This window comes from Lepidochelys kempii, chromosome 16, assembly GCF_965140265.1.
Source record: "Lepidochelys kempii isolate rLepKem1 chromosome 16, rLepKem1.hap2, whole genome shotgun sequence".
NCBI classification, from domain to species: Eukaryota; Metazoa; Chordata; order Testudines; family Cheloniidae; genus Lepidochelys; species Lepidochelys kempii.
The window spans coordinates 18,684,287-18,703,179 of record NC_133271.1 but is presented as its reverse complement, the minus strand read 5'-3'; the positions used below and the strand labels follow the sequence as shown (position 1 = coordinate 18,703,179).

General features: G+C 42.5%; 1 protein-coding gene across 9 annotated transcripts in view; it reads right to left on the bottom strand.

Moving 5' to 3' along the window:
* The window catches only part of NUP214 (nucleoporin 214), a 77,513-nt gene that overhangs the window by 7,887 nt on the left and 50,733 nt on the right, over positions 1–18,893 (bottom strand). For 8 of the 9 annotated variants that reach the window (XM_073314482.1, XM_073314481.1, XM_073314485.1 and 5 more), the window contains 6 exons: positions 14,837–14,942; positions 12,509–12,576; positions 8,957–10,741; positions 7,353–7,423; positions 6,513–6,669; positions 630–779 (listed from right to left, as the gene is read on the bottom strand). In XM_073314482.1, the coding sequence (XP_073170583.1) occupies positions 630–779; positions 6,513–6,669; positions 7,353–7,423; positions 8,957–10,741; positions 12,509–12,576; positions 14,837–14,942 (2,337 nt within the window). The remainder of the gene's footprint in view (positions 1–629; positions 780–6,512; positions 6,670–7,352; positions 7,424–8,956; positions 10,742–12,508; positions 12,577–14,836; positions 14,943–18,893) is intronic. The other variant, XM_073314484.1, reaches the window with a different exon arrangement.

The window sequence follows — 18,893 nt, the reverse complement described above, 5'->3', positions numbered from 1 at the left end:
CAGAACAGCATGAAGGACCATGTATTTCAGTGTTCACTACAGACTAATTACAGATGAAAAAGTGCCACATGTGTAACAGCAAGGTCAGACTGATTTTAAAAAAGTAGATCTGAAGCTTTCCTGGCTTGGACATTTTGGGGAAAGTCCCACCAAAGACTCTGGTGCATACAAGGCCATGATGAGTTTATGACACAACGGGTTACACAAGAAGGAATTTGGGATCATCAACAGGCAAAAACACCCAGTTCAAAATAAGTTCTATAAATCACATTGCATGTTACACTATCAGTGAGCTATATAAGCCTGGCATGAACACTCACATCTCACTTCCCTACAAACGGAATGGCAGTTTCGGCAATGAACCCTGTGAAGATAAAGTCTACTCAGTGTTTTTGTGCAGTTCAGGTTCTAAATCATTAAGTTTTGAATCTCACATCTGAATTTCCACTTGCTGGGACCTGTTTTTTTGAAGGAGATAGATGCTACCATATGGTGGAGTATCATGCAGAGGCAATACTCATGCATATGATCTTCCATACACTGGGTATAGATCTTTGACCACTGGAACACACTACTCAATATCTTACAAGTAAGTGTGGGTGTTTATAGCGGGTTTGTTAATACAATACCTGCTTTGGTTGGACTAGAGAACCCAAAGCCTTGAGCGGCCACGGTCCCGCCTCCAGAACTGAAAGTGCCTGTAGGTTTCTGTTCTCCATAAGATGAGTTGCCAAATCGAAAGGTCTTGGCCCCATTGTTTCCAAATAAGCTAGAGGTATCTAGAGAGATGAAGGATACTCGTGAAGCTCATAAGAGACAAAAAGAAGCACTTTCCCAAAAAGCACATAATGAATGTTATATCCAAAATGATAGTCTATGGAGAGAAACTGAGCTTGTCCTAATTCCTGTTCGAATAAACTGCACTAGTAGCCACTTCATTGTCTCATTCTCCACTGACAACAAGACAAACATAACTACTGTCATCTCCAGCGTTGACCAGCTGGTGTGTGACTTTTTTGCACCATCTTGCATTGGACTAAGTGGAAGTCAATCCTTCAAATCAGAAATTGTGGTCACTGGAAACAGTCACTCATGGTGACACAAGTTTACCATCTAGATTTCATGCCTTGAAAAGAATGGTTACGTGACCTAGAGTAATTGATTCTTTGAGACGTTGTAGTCACTGTGGAGCCCACTGTAGGTGCAAATGCACCTTTCGCACACAAGTTTAGAACCTTTTGAACAGCCATGTCTCTTGGGGCCCTGCATGCATCCTGTGCCTATTCATGCTCCCGTGAGGGATGATAAAGGTTGGAGTAGCCACGACCCTCCCTCTGTTCCCCCACAATTCGTAGCCCATGTTAGTGGAGGACTCCAAAAGCAGAGATGGAGGGCAAGTCATAGGATCCACGCTAATTACAACATCTCGAAGAACCACAGTTAATGTAGGGAAAGTGATCATTCTCTCTTCTTCTAGTACGTCAGTATGGCTCCCACAGGAAGTGACTGGCAAGCAGTATCCTCTTCAGGATGGAGGAGTGCCAGGTTCATCAGTCAACCAGGAATCTGAATACTGTTCTCCTGAATCTGGCATTGGCTCTATCAGCCAAGTCCAATGCATAGTGCTTTACAAACAAGAGTGCATTGCTTCAACTAGCCGCCTTGCCTATATACATTCTGGCACATTTTGGAAACAAGTCGAGGATGTTGCTTGAGGTCTGGTAGACTGATCCTTGACAGACAGTGGGGAGCTCTTAATAGTACGATATACTGAGCTACTGTCTTTGGGATGAAGCAACAGACTGGCGGGCTCCAGGAGCACCAAGAGTACAACGGTGGCGGATTGGACTGGTACTGGCCAGACTGTGGGTGGCACATCCACTGCAGGTGCTGCACTCAGCCTATGACGCAGTGTTTGGGGTCTCTCTGTCCTGGGGTCGGTGCCGAGGATGTCTGCCCTATCTATGACGCCAAGGAGGTGCCTGTGGGGGCACGCGCGCCTGGTGCTGACACGGTTCTTTTTGATCTCCTCTCTTCACTGGAACCAGAAGTGAACCTTGCTGCTGAGGCATTTGCTGAAGAAATGCTCCTTGGTTCTACCTTGGATGAGATCTCTCTGAGGTCTGAGGCCACCTTCATGGATTGCTCCAGGAGGTGCAGTTTGAGCCTTACATCCCTTGATTTTTGGTACAGGAGGAGGAGGAGCGAACGGAGCATTTATCAGTGATGTGTCCTTCCCTGAGGCAGAAGAGACATCAGTTATGCTTGCCTATTGGGGGCAACAGACTGTTGCCTGAAGGGCAGGGTTTAAACCCTGAGGGCTTAGAGTTTCCATTTCCAATGGTTGCACGACCTTGCTTTGCTGTAGAGTGGGTCTCCCCCTACAGTCTCTTCTCTCTTACCACTCCCTCCTCCCCCCCCCCCCCAAACTCGGAAAGGTCCAACTAAATGGTAAAATCAATAACTAATCTAACACAAGTGAGGAACAGTTTTCACAGCAGTTTTTTGAAGCTCAGACGAATGCTGAAGCAGGTCAGACCCTTGCTAGCTTCCGCCTTACTACCATGGGTGGTAAGAAGGGACTGAGAAGAGGGCAGGGACTGCTCTGCCTGTTAGGCTCCCTGACAGGGGAGCACAAGGAGGCACAGGGTGCATACGTGGCTGATGGACACAGCTGTTCCAAAGATTCCAAACTCACATGTACACATCTACATTGGGATCCACAGTGACAAATACCTGAAGAAGAACTAAAAATTCTTAGCCATTTTGGCAGGAAGAGCCAGGATTTCTTGACATGACAAGCTGCAGTATAACTTGCAGCTGCAGTTGTGCTCTTGCAGCCTCACTGGCTAAACAGGGCCTGAGGTTTTTATCTTCCAGGAGGCAGAACTCAGTTGATGGCTTCGGTAGTCAAATGACCCTGAATGGCCTAAGTTCTTCTTTGGTGAACTATTTGTTTTCCATTAACATGAAGATTAATTTTAAAGTTTGAGATGGGTGAATTTGCAAGGACAAACAATTGCCCACAGCCTTTAATGCTGGTAGACTGCTAAAAGGGTACGAAGGGACCAGATTACTTCTTCAGCGGGTTTAAATGTCTTTTCAACTATACAGAGCTAACGTGGCTGCTTCCCTCTCCTCCCTACTTCCACCTGCTGGCAACTGCATTGCTCTCTTTCAGCCAACCTACCCACTAGACGCTCTTCTCCTATTTCCCTGCTAGCTGCTTGGACAAATTTACAAGGGAAGAATAATAAAGGCACTCGAAGCTCCTAATTTAGTAAAAGGTACAGCTGATCAGAAAAAAAGGCTTCTAATTTTGTTTAAATATAGATGTACTTGTTAACCTGCTTATGCAGACCACTGAACAGTCTGCAACAGATACATGCATAATGTTATAGTACTTCAAGTATTCCAAACTGATTTTCAATTCTGGAGACTGGTGGGCATGATATTCAGTCAGTTTCACAGGGAATTACAAAGACCAGCTAGTTCAGAAAACTCAGACTGAAGCAATTTTAGTCCGATAGCCCTGACAAAAAACTTCACACTAACAGCCAATAATTTGAGCCTGGCACTAACTACTAGATCCTGAGGCAAATTTCTGAGGAATCTGATTACCTTTTTCCCACTCCTCAATATACACAAACATCTAAATAGCCTACCAAATCCTTAGTAGCTTCCAGAGGTTCTCTCTCGGTTTTAATATTTCATGACCAACACAATGCAGATTCCTAAAGAAATGAAAAATCACCCCTCTACAATTGGCCTTTAAAAGGCATCTGAAAGGGTGCATATGCTTTGCAATGACTGAACAGGCTTAAAGTCAGCCCCCAAGACAGAACAGCTTGTCCAGGAGTAACACGTTGAATATGTTTAAAAGACCATCTTTTTACAGCATTAACTACATTGGTTGCCCTGTAAAACATCCATGTGAATTAAATGTATTCTGAGATTTCATCATTTCTTTGATATCTCATCTTGCATGTGAAAAGTGACTGAAGGCCTGTGAAATTTTGTGCCAGAGATTTAGTATATTTTCTTATGCATACAGAAATTCATCTGAAAGAGGAAAATGGCGTCTCAATATTACTATGCTCATTTCTACTGACTTAGTTACACTCAAGCCCACGATCCTTAGCTATTTGTACACCTGGGATTTGTTCTATTGATTTATGCAGATCAGTGGATTGAAATCCTCTTGCACCGAAAATAACTCGCATCTCCCTCCGCTACTCACCCACTCCCCATGCACCCGTTGCTTGATTAGTCAATAGATTTCTGATAATTTGTTAATTAATAAAAAGAAGTTAATGTACTTTCCATTTGAGACACACACTGGGACTTGAGTCCTGAAGGTAATAAATTTTGGCTTTGGCATTAGAGAGAAAAAGGCACCCATTCCAACTGCAAACACAGTGCGGTATTAACAAGGTTGTGTTTGGAATGACAGACTTGCCTTTGCAGGTAAAGAAGTGTTACTGCTTCCTTAATGGGTCAAAAATGCTACTAGACCTAAATGGGGAAAAATCTAAGGATCTTGCTTAGACTGGGGGTGGGGAGAGGGGCAGAAGAGGGGAGCAAAAGGACACAGATCCCCAACCTCTATTCCAAGGAGAAACATCTGAAATGAAAGTTAGATGAAACTGGATTTCATGCCATTATAAACCTCTATCTAGATTTTTTTTGTGTCCTTCATGTAGTATCTGATCACATTACAAAGTAAAAATATTCTAACAGGAGGACAGATCTTTGGTCTTGCTCCCTCTCTCCTCCTACCCTTTCCCAAAGGGATGTTAAGATAAAGTTTTCAGAAGTTACCTAGGAACCTACATCCTGTTGACTTTCAAAGTACCTAAGTTACTTCTGAAAATGGCTGTAAGTGCTTTTAAAAATGTTATCCCTGCTAACCAGTGGCAGGAATCAAGCTACACATACAGCACTTCAAGAACTACAACCCAGAAACGTATGAGTTGAACTTTCCAGAGGAAGATGGTTTTGTCCTTGAAAATTTTGACAAGTCCGTATGGTAAACGACTCTACTTTGATCGGCAGTTTCCCTGGGGGGAAAGTGGGCCATTAAATGATCTCTGCGTTTTATGCTTATGAAAGTAAGAGCTATGTAGAGGGGCATGTCAACTTGTCTCTTCAGTACAAGTCAGGAGAAGGTCCTTAAAATCAAACTATGCCGAACTCAGTACTGTAAAAGAGAAGAGGCTAGCACTTGGAGATGCATGTAGATATACATGTCAGAAGGCTTCATGGCTTGCTGTAGATTAGACTGTAGTTAACAGGCCGCACTGCGCTGCGGAGCATGCCTCACTTCCACTCAACAGCTCCCACTTTCAAGTTTCCTTTTTCACTGTTACTCAGACATTAAACACGCTCTCTCTCTATTTATAAAATCTGAAATATAATTTCTCTCTAAATTTAAAAAGCAAAACCTTGCTGGGTGAAAGTGGGAGGACTGTCTACAGCTATGTGACCCATCTACACTAGCTCTGAAATGTTTTGAAGTGGAGCAGAACACTTGTCCAGAATGAGTGCAATTATACTGGCACTGGAAATGCTTATGAATTGCTAGAGGCACCTACGGGTGTGCACATCCATGTCTTTTTTTTTTTTTTTTTTTTTTTTTAAAAACATGAGATCCAGCCTCCGGACCCAACAGTGGAGATGCTAGTTTTCTAAAGCAGAAGGGACTTCACAGTCTCAAGATAATCTCATTTTCAATCCTTGCTTACTCATTCCTAGATTTGAAAGTAAAATCACCAGCACCACCTCTGGTCTATGGATTAAAAGAGATGGGATGTTTGTACAGAACTGCCTGGGATCTGAATAGTAAGTGGATTCATAAATTGAATACATCTGTTGTATTTAAGTGCAGTGCTCATGCTTGGCTCATAAATATCTTGTATCACACATCAATATGAGAAAGACTGCTAAGATACCCTGAGAAAGGCAGGTTCCTGGCTCCTCTACCATTAGTAGCGAGAATAAATATTTTAACAATTTTTGCATAGTTTCCAGCTACAAAATGACAGATCAACAAAAGAATGCAAGAAATCAAAATCACAGGAGAGGAGAGTGGTAACTGTGGGACTCTACAGTAAGTAAAAAATACTGCAGAGGAGAAATAAAGGTTTTAACATCCAATTTAAAAGCTGAAGTTCACTGGTAAGAACTGACAGCACTGAATTTTTAAGACAATTATATTTTGGTACTGAAAATCCCTACAAAATCTGCATGCTCTCTTCATACTTCTCCCACCCGTGCACATGGCTGTTGAACAGGGAAATAGTCCACATAATTTTGCACAAACCTGCAAAGGAAAGTAGATTTTGGGAAAGGTACACACCCGCCGCCCCCTTCCAGCACATCCCCCTCCAACCACTTCCCTCTATTGCTTATTAGGCCTTTCATGCTATCATGGAAATTACCCAAGGACAAAACTACCACCACCAAAGCAAGATGGAAGCTCAGTACATTTTATACTCATTTCCTTTACTTACTCTGGGAAGCTGCAGAGCCAAATCCTCCAGTGGCAGAACTGAAGGGGTTTTTATTGGCTGCATCCTGGCTTGGCTTTCCTCCAAGGCCACTGAAGAAACCTCCACTTCTTCCACCACTTCCAGACCCAAACAAACCCCCAGCAGAAGTGGAGGACTGCTAAAAAAAAAAAGGGCACAAGGCAAGAAAGCATTATAGGTCACTGTAAAAAAAAGCACATATATGCAGCTGATTTTGACTGACCTATTTCCATTCACAATAGTGATACAAAAGGGACGAGATGGTGGTCTCCTAATGTTGAACAAAATCAGCATCTACTTAGGTCTCTCTCAATCTTTAGTGACACTGGAGAATTGTACAGTTATAACTTGCATCAGGTTGGACGCACCAGGGGAAGCTGCAATGGTGCATCACATCCACGCTAGCCACCCTGTCTCACATCCACATAGTGCACTTGCAGGGCCTACCAACTGTTGCAACCAGCCAACAATTCCACACACAGCTCACTGGCCCTTCCCTGGAGCAGGTGCATAATGAGCCCATGGTATGTGTATTGACACCTGTTCACACTGTTTTGTTCTGTTGTCTGTTTCAAATGGTTCTGTCTTGCACAAGAGTCCATGCATGCTGCAGGATGGGCAGAGGCTATGTCCTCTCACTCAGATGCCATAGTGGTACATCCCTGAATAATCAAACATTACTGATATAGCCTTGGATAGTTTTTACCTATTGACTGTAAAACAGGTTCTATTTTGCTTGATACAACCAAAGTACTTTGGACCAATCTGTTTGCAAATACAGGGCCCTACCACACACACTGAGACAACACACATAGTAGTTACCTGGCCAAAGACAGCGCCCCCAGTGTTGGCTGCCTGTCCAAACACGGAACCTGTGTTGCTGGAACCAAAACCTGGCCAAAGGAGAAAGGGAAAGGATGCTCCGATATAATTCGATCTAGTGCAATACTATGGTACCAGACAATTTAAAAGGGGATTGCCATTCAGTACTTCAGAAGAGAATAGTTACAGAGTCTCCAGTAAAAAGAAGCAATGCACTTCAAGACCCAAATGATACTTCAGTTTTAACTTTATAATACTGAAAAGGTTATCACCAAATGGAGCTGGAATGACTAGGTACATACCAACACATGAATGGTATAAGACATAAGGGTAAATATCATTTACATTTTATTTGAAGGTCATTATCCCCTCTTCCACATTTAAAACAAACAGAAAATAAAATCTGTTTTAGTGTTTGGGCTGTGGCTAATACTGAATTTCCAATTGGATTTCTGTTAATGTCACTGTAATGCGGCAATCTATGAACAAATGCTGTAGGATTTTGATTTCCCTTGTGTAGAGAGGATCTGCGCTTTGTTACCTAAAGATTCCAGTTAAAGATAATGAAATGTTTTGATTAAAAAGAACTCCTGACTCCATTTCCCAGTTCACTTAAATACATACTTTGTAATAAGATTTGAAGTCTCTATAATTAGAAGCACCTTCCTTTAGCAGGAGTCCCCCAGACTTAAGTATTCTTTATTACAATAGTTAATGCAAGAGGCAGGTCTGCTATAGTCCCATCTGTTATAATTAAATTAGACTAATTAGTTTTATTGGAAATACATTTTATCTAATATTACTTTGCACTTAGCACCTTTCATTCAAGGCTCTCAGAAGGCTATAACCCTGCCTGAACAGAAAAGCAATTTGCTTTAGTAACATAGGTAACAAGAGAAAGATTGGCAAACAACGTTCTGGCCTGTGTAAACATTCAATTTATCGGCACAGGCAGGGACTCCGAAGCCACATTTCCCCCCTTGTTTATTTGCAAGATATTTCATAAAGGAAAAGAATACTTAGCTAGGTGACTAGTTCCTCATTAACCCACGGCTCTGGGGTGGCTAAAGGTATCTGGTTTAGTCCCTCAGATCCTGATATAACAGTACATCTATATGCTCTGACTGCATGTATGCAATTCAGTTCACTTAAGAGGGTCCTTTAGCTGTATTAATTTCCTCACTGTTACAGGCTTACCTTAGATCTCTGTTTACTTTAATGTAATGCTCTGAAGTCCTTAAATAGCCATTTAATTCTTTGTAATTTGAGACTACACTGAATCCAAAACACTTGAATTATTGGTCAATGAGCAGCACAGCACACTGCTCAGAATCATGTCAAGGTACAGTTAGGAATGGGAACCTAAACTGGAACTTCTTTATTCAAATAGAGCTCCCACTGGAACTATTAGTATTAAAGCAGAATGTTTGTTTCCAGAAAGTTTCCAACTGCAGGTCTCACACATACCATTGGAGGTGCTATGTCCACTGCCGGCAGAAGGCATTAAAATTAGTCCTAATTTTCCCTAGGAAATACTGCTCACCTACCTCAACCTGACAGCTGTATTTGAACTAGACTACCCCACCATCACCGCTCGCTCTTACCTGAAGCTTGACAGAAGCTGAATCCAGCAGATGATGTAGTGGTGGTGGCAGCATTGTTACCAAACACTGATCCACCCTGTGCAAAGCCAGCACTCTGCCCAAAAGCTGGAGCACTGCTTTGCCCGAATAGTCCACCACCCGTGCTGGCAGATGACTGGCCAAAAGAAAAAGAACTGGGACTGTTGGTGCTAGATGGTGCTCCGAAGACATTCCCACTGCTTGAAGCTGCGGTGGAGGACGATGGCTGGCCAAAAACAGGCATTGTCCCAAACCCACTTTGAGTGAAGGTAAAACCACTTGAACTGCTTGCTGGCTGTCCAAAGGCTGGTGCTTGCCCAAATGCTGGTGGGCCAAAGCCACCTGCAGCTGCTGTGCCAAAAGCAGATGCACTGAACCCTGAACCAGCTACCTGAGTTGTAGCTGCAGTGGTGGAGACAGTGCTGCCAGTGTGCTGACCAAACGGAGAAGATGCCGTGGTAGCTGCCGTTAGCTGTCCAAAAACAGGAGTGGAAGGGGTGGTGGTCGTGTCACCAGCAGGCTGACTAAAGGCCGAAGCAGAAGAACTGGAATTTGGAGGCTGAGAGAACACTGCAGAACTTGAAGAAACAGCCCCAAATACAGAAGTACCTACAGCTGGGCTTTGAACAGATGTACCAATGTCCGCGGTGGTAGTCAACGTGCTTGTAATTTCTGCAGAAGGGGTGATGGCGACATCTGCTGCAGCTGTGGTCACTGAAATGTTCTGGTCCAGTGGGGCAGAGGTAGAGACTGGAGGAACTAACTCTGCCTTAGACTCACTAACACAGGTAGCTGTAGAGACTGTATCTGTGGAAGGAGTCAAGGAGGTGCTCAGACCTGTAACATCTGCATCTCCTGCTATAGACTGAGATAAAGCAGGTTCGTCTTTAACAGAATCAGACAGCTGTAACTGTGGTTGGGGTGTTTGTGGCTGAGAAGTTAGAGATGCAGACACAGTTGTTCGTGCTTCACCTTCAGATGGCTTTTCATCAGACAAATGTGGTAGCTTGACATCCCCTGCACCATTACTAGAAGCTGCTGGGGAGACAGCAGTTGGCGCTGAACTCAAAAGACTTCCAAATGACAGGGATGCTGAAGTGGGGAGAGTTGCAGGTACAGGGGTGGATGATGTGATACTGTTTGCTTGTGGAAGCCCAAATGAAAAAGGAGGCTTGCCGCCACCTGAAGATCCTCCAAGACTAAATACCCCAGAAGACCCTGTGCTGGTTAACTGGACATTGCCAAATATACCTGTGGTATTTGTGCTGACTGATGTGGATACTGTACTGGTGGCCACGACTAATGTTGAAGTGGCTTCCACGGGTTTCCCTAACTGCAGAGGGCTGTTAAAGGTAAATCCAGGAGGTACTGTGGATGTTTTAGTTGGCTGTCCACCAGCAATGCTGGTGGATGGAGCTTTAACACTGACCTTGGTGTTATCATCTGCTTGACCAACCCTTAATCCTGAGAAGCTCCCAAGAGTTTCCCCAGCCATATTACTCTGAAATAAATGATCTCCTGGCTTTGATGGAAGGACTTCCAGTTTGCCAGAGGTTGTAGAGGGAGCAGAAGTGGCAGTCGGAGCAGGTTTGCTGTTCATCTGGGTGGCATCTACAGAAGAGCCACTCGTCATGGAGACTCCTGAAACGTTGGCTGACTTGATGGACCCAAAGTTAAATGAGCTTTCGGGAACTGTTCCAAATTTAGTACCTCCACCAAGTGAAAATGCATCAGGCTGACTTGACTCTTTAGCAGGGGCTGTCACTGCTACAGAGAGAGACATAAAAGGAATTAAAATGGGTTACAGGTTGCAACACTCGTTTATCCTCTGTATAGTACCAGCATGTTGAGTGCTTTACAGACAGGTATGAAGAAAATTCTCCTACCTCAAAGACTTCACAGTCTCATGACTATCAGATGATTAACTATCCCTGCCACTTTCTCAAGCCCTGCTTTCACGAGGATAAAAATGGCTATAACTGAGGCCCACTTCATTATAGATTGGGTTATAGCCATTTTAAGTGCTCTTACTGCCTTCATTTTTCAACAGTTATAATTATCTAACTAAAAAGCCCACTCTCTTTACTACAGTACATTTTGCAGTTACCACCACTTTTTATACCTTTTATTTACTTAGCAAAAAGTTCTGGCACGCAGTGAAGAATTGGTAGTCTAAAGCAGTGGCTCTCAGCCAAGGTTGGGTCACAAAACCGTTTTCTGGCAGATGCTAAGTTTTCTACAGAATTAAGTCTTCTTATATAAAATCTTAACTAAAAAGAGAGCATTAGCCACTTTTATCTAGTCTATCCTAAACTTTGAAATACTGAAGAAAAGCTCCCAAATGTAATTACATTTATTCAATATATAGTTATCAGAATGTGCAGTTTAGAAAATTTTCAGTATGATTGTATATTTTATACATTTCATCACATTTATATGCCTTGACTGTAAATGCCTACTTTGGGCATAAATATATGGTACAATATGCTTAAATTATGTCTTAGTTTTGCGGTATTTAGACAGAGTGTAAGAGACTTGATGGGGATCAGCCAATAAAAAGACCAAGTACTTTTGGGACCATAGAGGGAGCAAAATTGAAAAGCCGTAATTTCTCTTCTATGCCCTTATTGACCCATATTTTTTAAAATAAATTAAAATGTCAAAGTGATACAGATTAATATATACTAGTAACAGACACTGAATTAGTATGACTCATTTCCTCATGAAACCTTAAGGTCCTTACCAATTTTCTTCACTCAATTCTCATCTCCACCATAAATAGCTACCAAGGCTAGTGTACTCTTGCTGACACAGGGAGAGTGGCATGAGGAACTGAAATTACTCATGTGCAATGCAGAGCACTACAAATAGTTCATTAGGCCTGCTGAACCTTCCAATCCCCCTTCATTACCATTACTTATCCGAATTTGTAAAATCTTGATCTGGAAATTAAAGATTAAATGAAATCAGTTCTTCCCCCTTGCAAGAGATGGAATAATTGCACTCTGATACAGCAGGGGCTCTTCCATCCAGGTAGTTATTGGTAAATATAATCTACCCATAAACCAAAGTATTAAGTAGGAGAGGCAGCCTGCCTGTTTTTCACATCAGCTTCCGAGAAGCATGAGGCTATAAACCATTCCAAATCACTCACCATGTACACGTTCTACTTAAGGCTGATGGCACTAGGCAGCCAGCCACCTATACCTATGCCATTTTAAAGCCTGCAGATTAAAGATAATAGAGGAAATCATTTCAGATACTGCCCTTTTCATATGCTAATACTTCACTCGATGTTCTTGGGAACAAATATTTTGATTATTCTTAATTGAAATGCAGGTGGCTTGAATTCCTGCATATTACATGGCTTAATCCAGCATATGGATACAAAACACAGTATTTTTACAGCTACTGCAGTTTTAACCAAAAAAAAAGCAGCAACAGAACATAAGAATTGTATGCATGAAGAAGGCATTAACTATTCATCTGGAGGAGAAATAGAAAAGACATTATTTCACACTTCAGACAATTTACCTTGTGAGGTGGCAAGGCTGGGTGGTGTTGCTGCAATGCACGTGGCTGCACCAAAATTAAACCCAGTCCTAGGGACAAAAAGAAAAAAGGGACAGAAGACATTTAGTTTATAGTATTAATACTGCCTTCCTCATGATTAACCCAGCCAGTGAAACCCAGATTCCCAGCACAGGGGTGTACAAAATCAGGCTGTGCGTACATGTGTATGTACCCCTGCTGCCTACCCACAAACCTGTTATGACTGGAAATACTTCTGTACAGCAACTGACAAATGCAGAGAGAATGGCTTGCATTTGTTTCCCTACCTATGACAAAGCTCTTAGTTATAGACAGTGAGACAGTAAGTTCAGTTCAATTCAAGACCCTTCAGACCACTTCTTCCCGTGTCCTCTCTCTGCAGCTTTCAAGCCAAATGGTTATGTATATAGACTATGGGTTAATTGTATGCTCTTTACTCCCGCTCATGAAGGAGGAAACCATCCACAACAGGATATACACAAAAAGTTTATTTCCACAACCCATTTAATAATACAAACGTACTTTAAGGGGGGAAATTCTTGAAATATATTTTAATCTAGTTTTAGCTGAATACAGAACAAAGCCACCATAATGAGGTCTGGGATCCTTTGGGGAACCTAAAAGCCTGCAGGAATTTCAGCATTCTGGCCATTTCACCCCGAGTCTCTGTGACAGATGCTGCTGCATCTTTAGGAGAAGTCTGTGCTGTTTCATTACACTCTGCAGGCACAATCACAGAGGCTCCACATCCAGTGGATGCACTCTAGGCTATGACAAGGGGGCTGTAACTTGAGAGGGTTTTTGATTTTCTCTTTTATATACAAATTTCAACTTCCTCCTTTAAAGATTAAACACCTAGGTCCTTTCAAGAGTGCAACAAGTCGAAGTGTCTACGTTGTTATACCCAACATACAGATTAATAAACTAAGGCAAGAGGGATTAAGAGACCAAAATCATAGAAGTGGCAGTCTGCAATAGAACTCGGAAAGAGAATTCCCAAACCTCTGTTTTAAAATACTTGCCTACACCTGCTTCAAAAAAAGAAATTCACCTGAATGTGTAAATACACACAGAATATCTATTTAACCTGCCTTTGCCATGTAAATTTAAATATATATGTTTATAAAATGTTTTTTTGTCTCACCCTTGAAACATTTTAGAATAAATAATGTGATAATAATGTGCTCTTATCTCATTATAACACATGCCTCACTGTGTGTTATTGCTTATGCAACAGAAATCACCAGATGGCATTGGGACTGTAGTCATCTCCATGAGAAGATTACTTTTCAAGTCACAATATGGCATTCATGCTGTTGTGTCTTTTTTTAACTCCAGTGAGTTCAAACTGGACTGTCTGTCCAGATTTCCAGCCATAAGTGGGAATTTCAGTGCTTGTGTGTATCAGAACCTTGTTAGCGTGTACACCCTCCCTTTTGTAATGAACATCTGTATAATCCAGGGTTGGAAAAATTAACTGGAGAACGAAACCTATCAGCAAAGGTTAGTTAGGTTACAAGGATAGTCAAGGTTAGCCCAGATCCCCTGCCTCTCAATTTTAGCCTCTGGAAGAGGAAACTTCAGGCCTTCTCAACAGTTAGGAGCTGAAGATTTGAAGGTTCACTCTCTCATGTTCTTATCCTAGCTTCACTATTACTTCTCTGTCCTGGCTGGATAAAGAGGTAAAAAGAAAGTCACTTCTCTCCTTCACAGAGAAGTGACTATCCCCCATCATGTGGTGTTCTGCCCCTCTCCAAAGGGGAGCACTCTACTTTACACTTGTTTGAAGCACACAGGTAGAGAGTGGTGTCTCTGCTGCACAATTAGGAGGCAGAGTGTGAATTCAGTTTGTCTGACCATCAAGTTGGTGCTTTCATCACTAAATACACTACCACATTTACCAGCACAAACAAACCCTTGGATTTCAACCCAACTGATTCAAAGGTTCTTAGAACTGTATACATTCTCCACAACCCGGCTAATGCCATGCTGCCAACCAGCCACCCAAAACCTATGAACAGAATTCCTCATCCACTTCTCCTGATGGAGAATGTTCACAGCAAAATAAAATAGTGCCAAATTCCCACAGCTCTTCTAACCTTGCTTATGTAGCCTGTGAACCATGTAAGACTTGCCAAGCCCTTGACTGTAGCCATTAGCTTCAATTACACACATACTGCTAGAAAATGCTTATAATTAATTACAGTAGCTATTTTTCATTGCTACATAGCTCTCCGATATTATTCGCTGTAGCAGCACTCTAGTACTTGGAAGATATATCATACAGAAATAAAAAGGCTCATAACAGACCCCAATGAAGAGAATGAAAATATCTTGTTAAACTGTGCAGCAGCCACTGGAGCTGAAGTCACCGTAGGAGAGGTCACAGCTGCAACTGTTTTTGCTGTCGCTTGCCCTAGGGTTACAAGAACAACAAAAGTTGCAGAAAACAGTACGTACAAAACCAGTGCATCATCTTTTCACCTTCAGGTCCCGCTCAGCATAGGTCGGTCATGTCACACGCTGTACCTAGAGAATTTTTTAGGCCAAGCCCAGCAGAGTTCTCACATATCGGATGGATCGCGTGCAGTATCAAAAGGAAAAGAGCAGTTCACAAACACACATTGTGTCCTATTGCACAAACTGGAAACAACAGAAAACAAAAGTCTTGCAAAATTCTAACATCATATCCTCAGAAAGTGCATTTCAGTTTTATTTTATTTGCTTGACACTTATACATAAAAGTATTAATGCTACTAGTGCAAGACTGCAGGTCATCTGAACCATTATTTAACACAACTGAAGCAATAATTTGTATTTGACTAGGAGCAAAGTTAATGGTCACATTCTCTCATAAAATAAAGATTATAGAGCAAACAAAATCTACCAAGAGATCCTTGACAGTGTTCCCTCCTGAAACCATCACCATAACAACCAGTGTTCAAATACAGAGAAGGTACTATCAAATTCAACATCTGACATTTTCAACTAACATTTTAAGAGGCTCGTGTTCTTTTTTAAAGTATTGTTTTGTTATGTAAAATGTGGTTCCTGACTACTTTAATTGGCTCTATTCTCTGATTAAGAAGCAACCTACATCTATGGATTAAAGGGAATATTTCATGAATATCAACGATGTGATGGATTTCAGAAATGTATGCAAGAGGTTTTATAAAAACACATACCCATTTCAAGCACTGCTATCTAACACATGCATGAAGATAACTCCTCCTGCCACCACTGATTTCCTCTTTTCTTTATACAGTGAAACAAGCAAGCATTACTGTAATTCTTAATCTTCTCAGCCCCATTCCATTTTACATTTTGTTAGAGGGAAAAGGGGCACTAATTTGGAATTCTCAAGCTACGTGTTACTGAACAATCTTGAGTGATACTATAGTTTGAGGTATTTTTGTTTATGGCGATAAAGGATGACTACTAGGTGATCTGCCTAACAAAAAGAGATATCTTCTAAATACTGACTTTTCAGACACTACAGGCTCTTGCTACTTGATGAACCTAGATCCAACCCCCTCCCAAAATAAAAAAACAAAAAACTTGGGGGGAGGGGGGGAGAGAAGAGGGTTGGAGTTTAACTGCTCTCAACCTTTATTTCTTAAGAGCAAGATGTCTCCTTATTTTGAATGCCCTTGGCACCAAGAAAATGGAGAAGCCAGAGCTGCTATTGAGAAGCCACTGGAAACAACGGAAGAGCAGACAGGGATACTAGTCTGGTGTGACTTCAGAAAAACGTCTTGCTCCACTCAGAAGGCTCACTCTAATCCTAATCTTTGCAAGCATGCAAACACTTATCTAGTTATTTACTTTTATCTATTTTTTACTACAGAAAAAATGTTGAACTGAATAATGCAGGAGACAAGTAACCTTGTGGGGACTTTTCTGCAATAGCTTCTTCTTCCTACTCCATGAATCCCTTTTCTACACCATATTTCATAATTCTCCTAGCAGTCCCTTCATATAGATTTCTAGACATGATTTAGCTGTGTGCTGAAAAACAAGGCTTATTAACAGTCTCTAGAGTATCCCCAAACTGATATGCAAAAGCCAGAAGAGCCTGGAGGGAGAAAATGTTTGACAGTCCCTTTGATCACATCTGAGCACAAACCTCAGAAGTCACAGAAAACCAATGGTGCAGTCAAATGGATTAGTGATTAATTCATGCTGAAGTATATTCAACTACTATTTAAAGCCATTTGCAATGAAATGGCAGTGTCTCATTTTCTAATAACTAACCCAGAACTGCCAAGTTCCAGGTGTCAGCGTGCTATGTGCCAACTGCTTGCCAGGTTCCTCTTTTGGCCTATATACCATACGGGATGGTTGAACTAGGCAGCTACAGTAGAATAGATTAATGCCCACCTATTATCCATCACTTCAGTCTTAGGCCATATCTACACAACAAAGTTAAGTTGACTTTATGTAAGTCGACATTGAGCCTCCGATTTAAGCAAGTCGATCCTGCGTGTTCACGCTATGCTCATTGGGTCGTCCGAGTGCATCCTCATTAGCAGGACTTGCATTGACGCACGGAGCACTGTACTATAGGAAGCTATCACACAGTGCACGGAGCTCACTGGAAATTTTGGGTTGGGCTTGCAATGTCTCATAGGACCAAAACATTGGCGCGGGTGGTTATGGGAATATGGCATTAGCCTCCCATTATGCACTTACCTCCCTCCCTCCCTGAAATCAACAGCAAACAAACCAAGCCTTTTTCGTAAACCTGGGTGCCTGTGTGGACACCATAGCATAAGCAGCATGGACTGCACTCAGCTGTACACTGTTGTTGTGAGCAATACAAACACCCTGTGCCTTATCCTGCAGTATTTACACAGCCGACACAGGAGCTGCCATGTGGAACAATGTGATGCCATGCAAGCAGCTCTGCTGGAACACAGAGCGGAGCAATTTACAGTTGATGGCAACAGTTAGGCATCACCTTGACATGGCTGAATGCCGTTTCTGGGCCTGGGAAACAAGCACTGACTGGTGGGACCACATCGTTATGCAGCTATGGGATGATGAACAGTGGCTGCAGAACTTTCGAATGTGTACGGTCATTTCCCAGAAACTGTGTGAAGAGCATTCCCCAGCCCTGAAGAGCAGCAATACTAAAGCGAGAGCTGCTCTGACAGTTGAGAAGCGAGTGGCAACAGCTCTGTGGGAGCTTGCAATGCCAGACTGCTACCCATCAGTGGGGCATCAATTTGGAGCGGGTAAGTCTACCGTGGGATCTGTTGTGATCCAAGTTTGCAGGGCTATTAACAGACTTTTGATAAAAAGGGTAGTGACTCTGGGCAACGTGCAGGACATAGTGGATGGTTTTGATGTGATGGGGTGATAGACGGAATGCATATCCCTATCTCGGCACCAGACCACCTTGCCAAAGAGAACATAAACCGAAATGGGTACTTCTCAGTAGTGTTGCAAGTGCTGGTGGATCACAGAGGCTGTTTCACAGACATCAACACGGATTGGTTGGTTGGGAAAGGTGTGTGATGCACGCATCTTTAGGAACACAGGTCTGTTCAGAAAGCTGGAAGCAGGGACTTTCTTTCCAGATTGCAAAATAATCATTGGTGATATTAAAATACCAATCATGATCCTGGGAGACCTAGCCTACTCCTTACTCCCATGGCTCATGAAGCCGTACACCAGCAGCCTAGACAGTAGTAAGGACCAGTTCAACCATAGGCTGAGCAAGTGCAGAATTGTGGTAGAATATGCCTTTGGACATTTAAAAGGTCGCTGGCACTGTTTGCTTACTAGGTTTGACCTCAGTGAAAGCAATATCCCCATTGTTATTGCTGCCTGCTGTGTGCTCCCTAATATCTGTGAAACAAAGGGAGAAAAGTTTCTGGTGGGATGCGGGGGGAGCATTCAGGCAGATCGCTTGGCAGCCAGTTTTGAGCAGCCACACACCAGGGCAATACGAAGAGCACATCGAGGGGCTCTGCGTCTCCATGAGGCTTTGAAAACCAGTTTCAGCAACGAGCCAGAGTAATGTGACACTTATCTGTGGTATTCCTTACCAAACTGTCCCCTCCATTACATTTTCTCCCCTGTAAACTCCACCCCCACCAACCACCATGTGTTGAATGAATAAAGAGCCTTTTCTCCTCAATCCGTTAAGTTTTATTATGCACACAAACACACAGACAGCAAAGAAAAGTAAGAACCTGGGGCAAAAGGGCTGATAACACTGGCGAGAAACAAGGAAAGCTTGCTTATGGATGCACTGCAACAACAATCAAAGGTGTGGGAATGGGCGCCTTCCGGTCCTTGTACCCTCCCCTGGTGTTGAGTGCAAGGGATACCAAACTCCCTCTCCCCACCCCACCCCGCC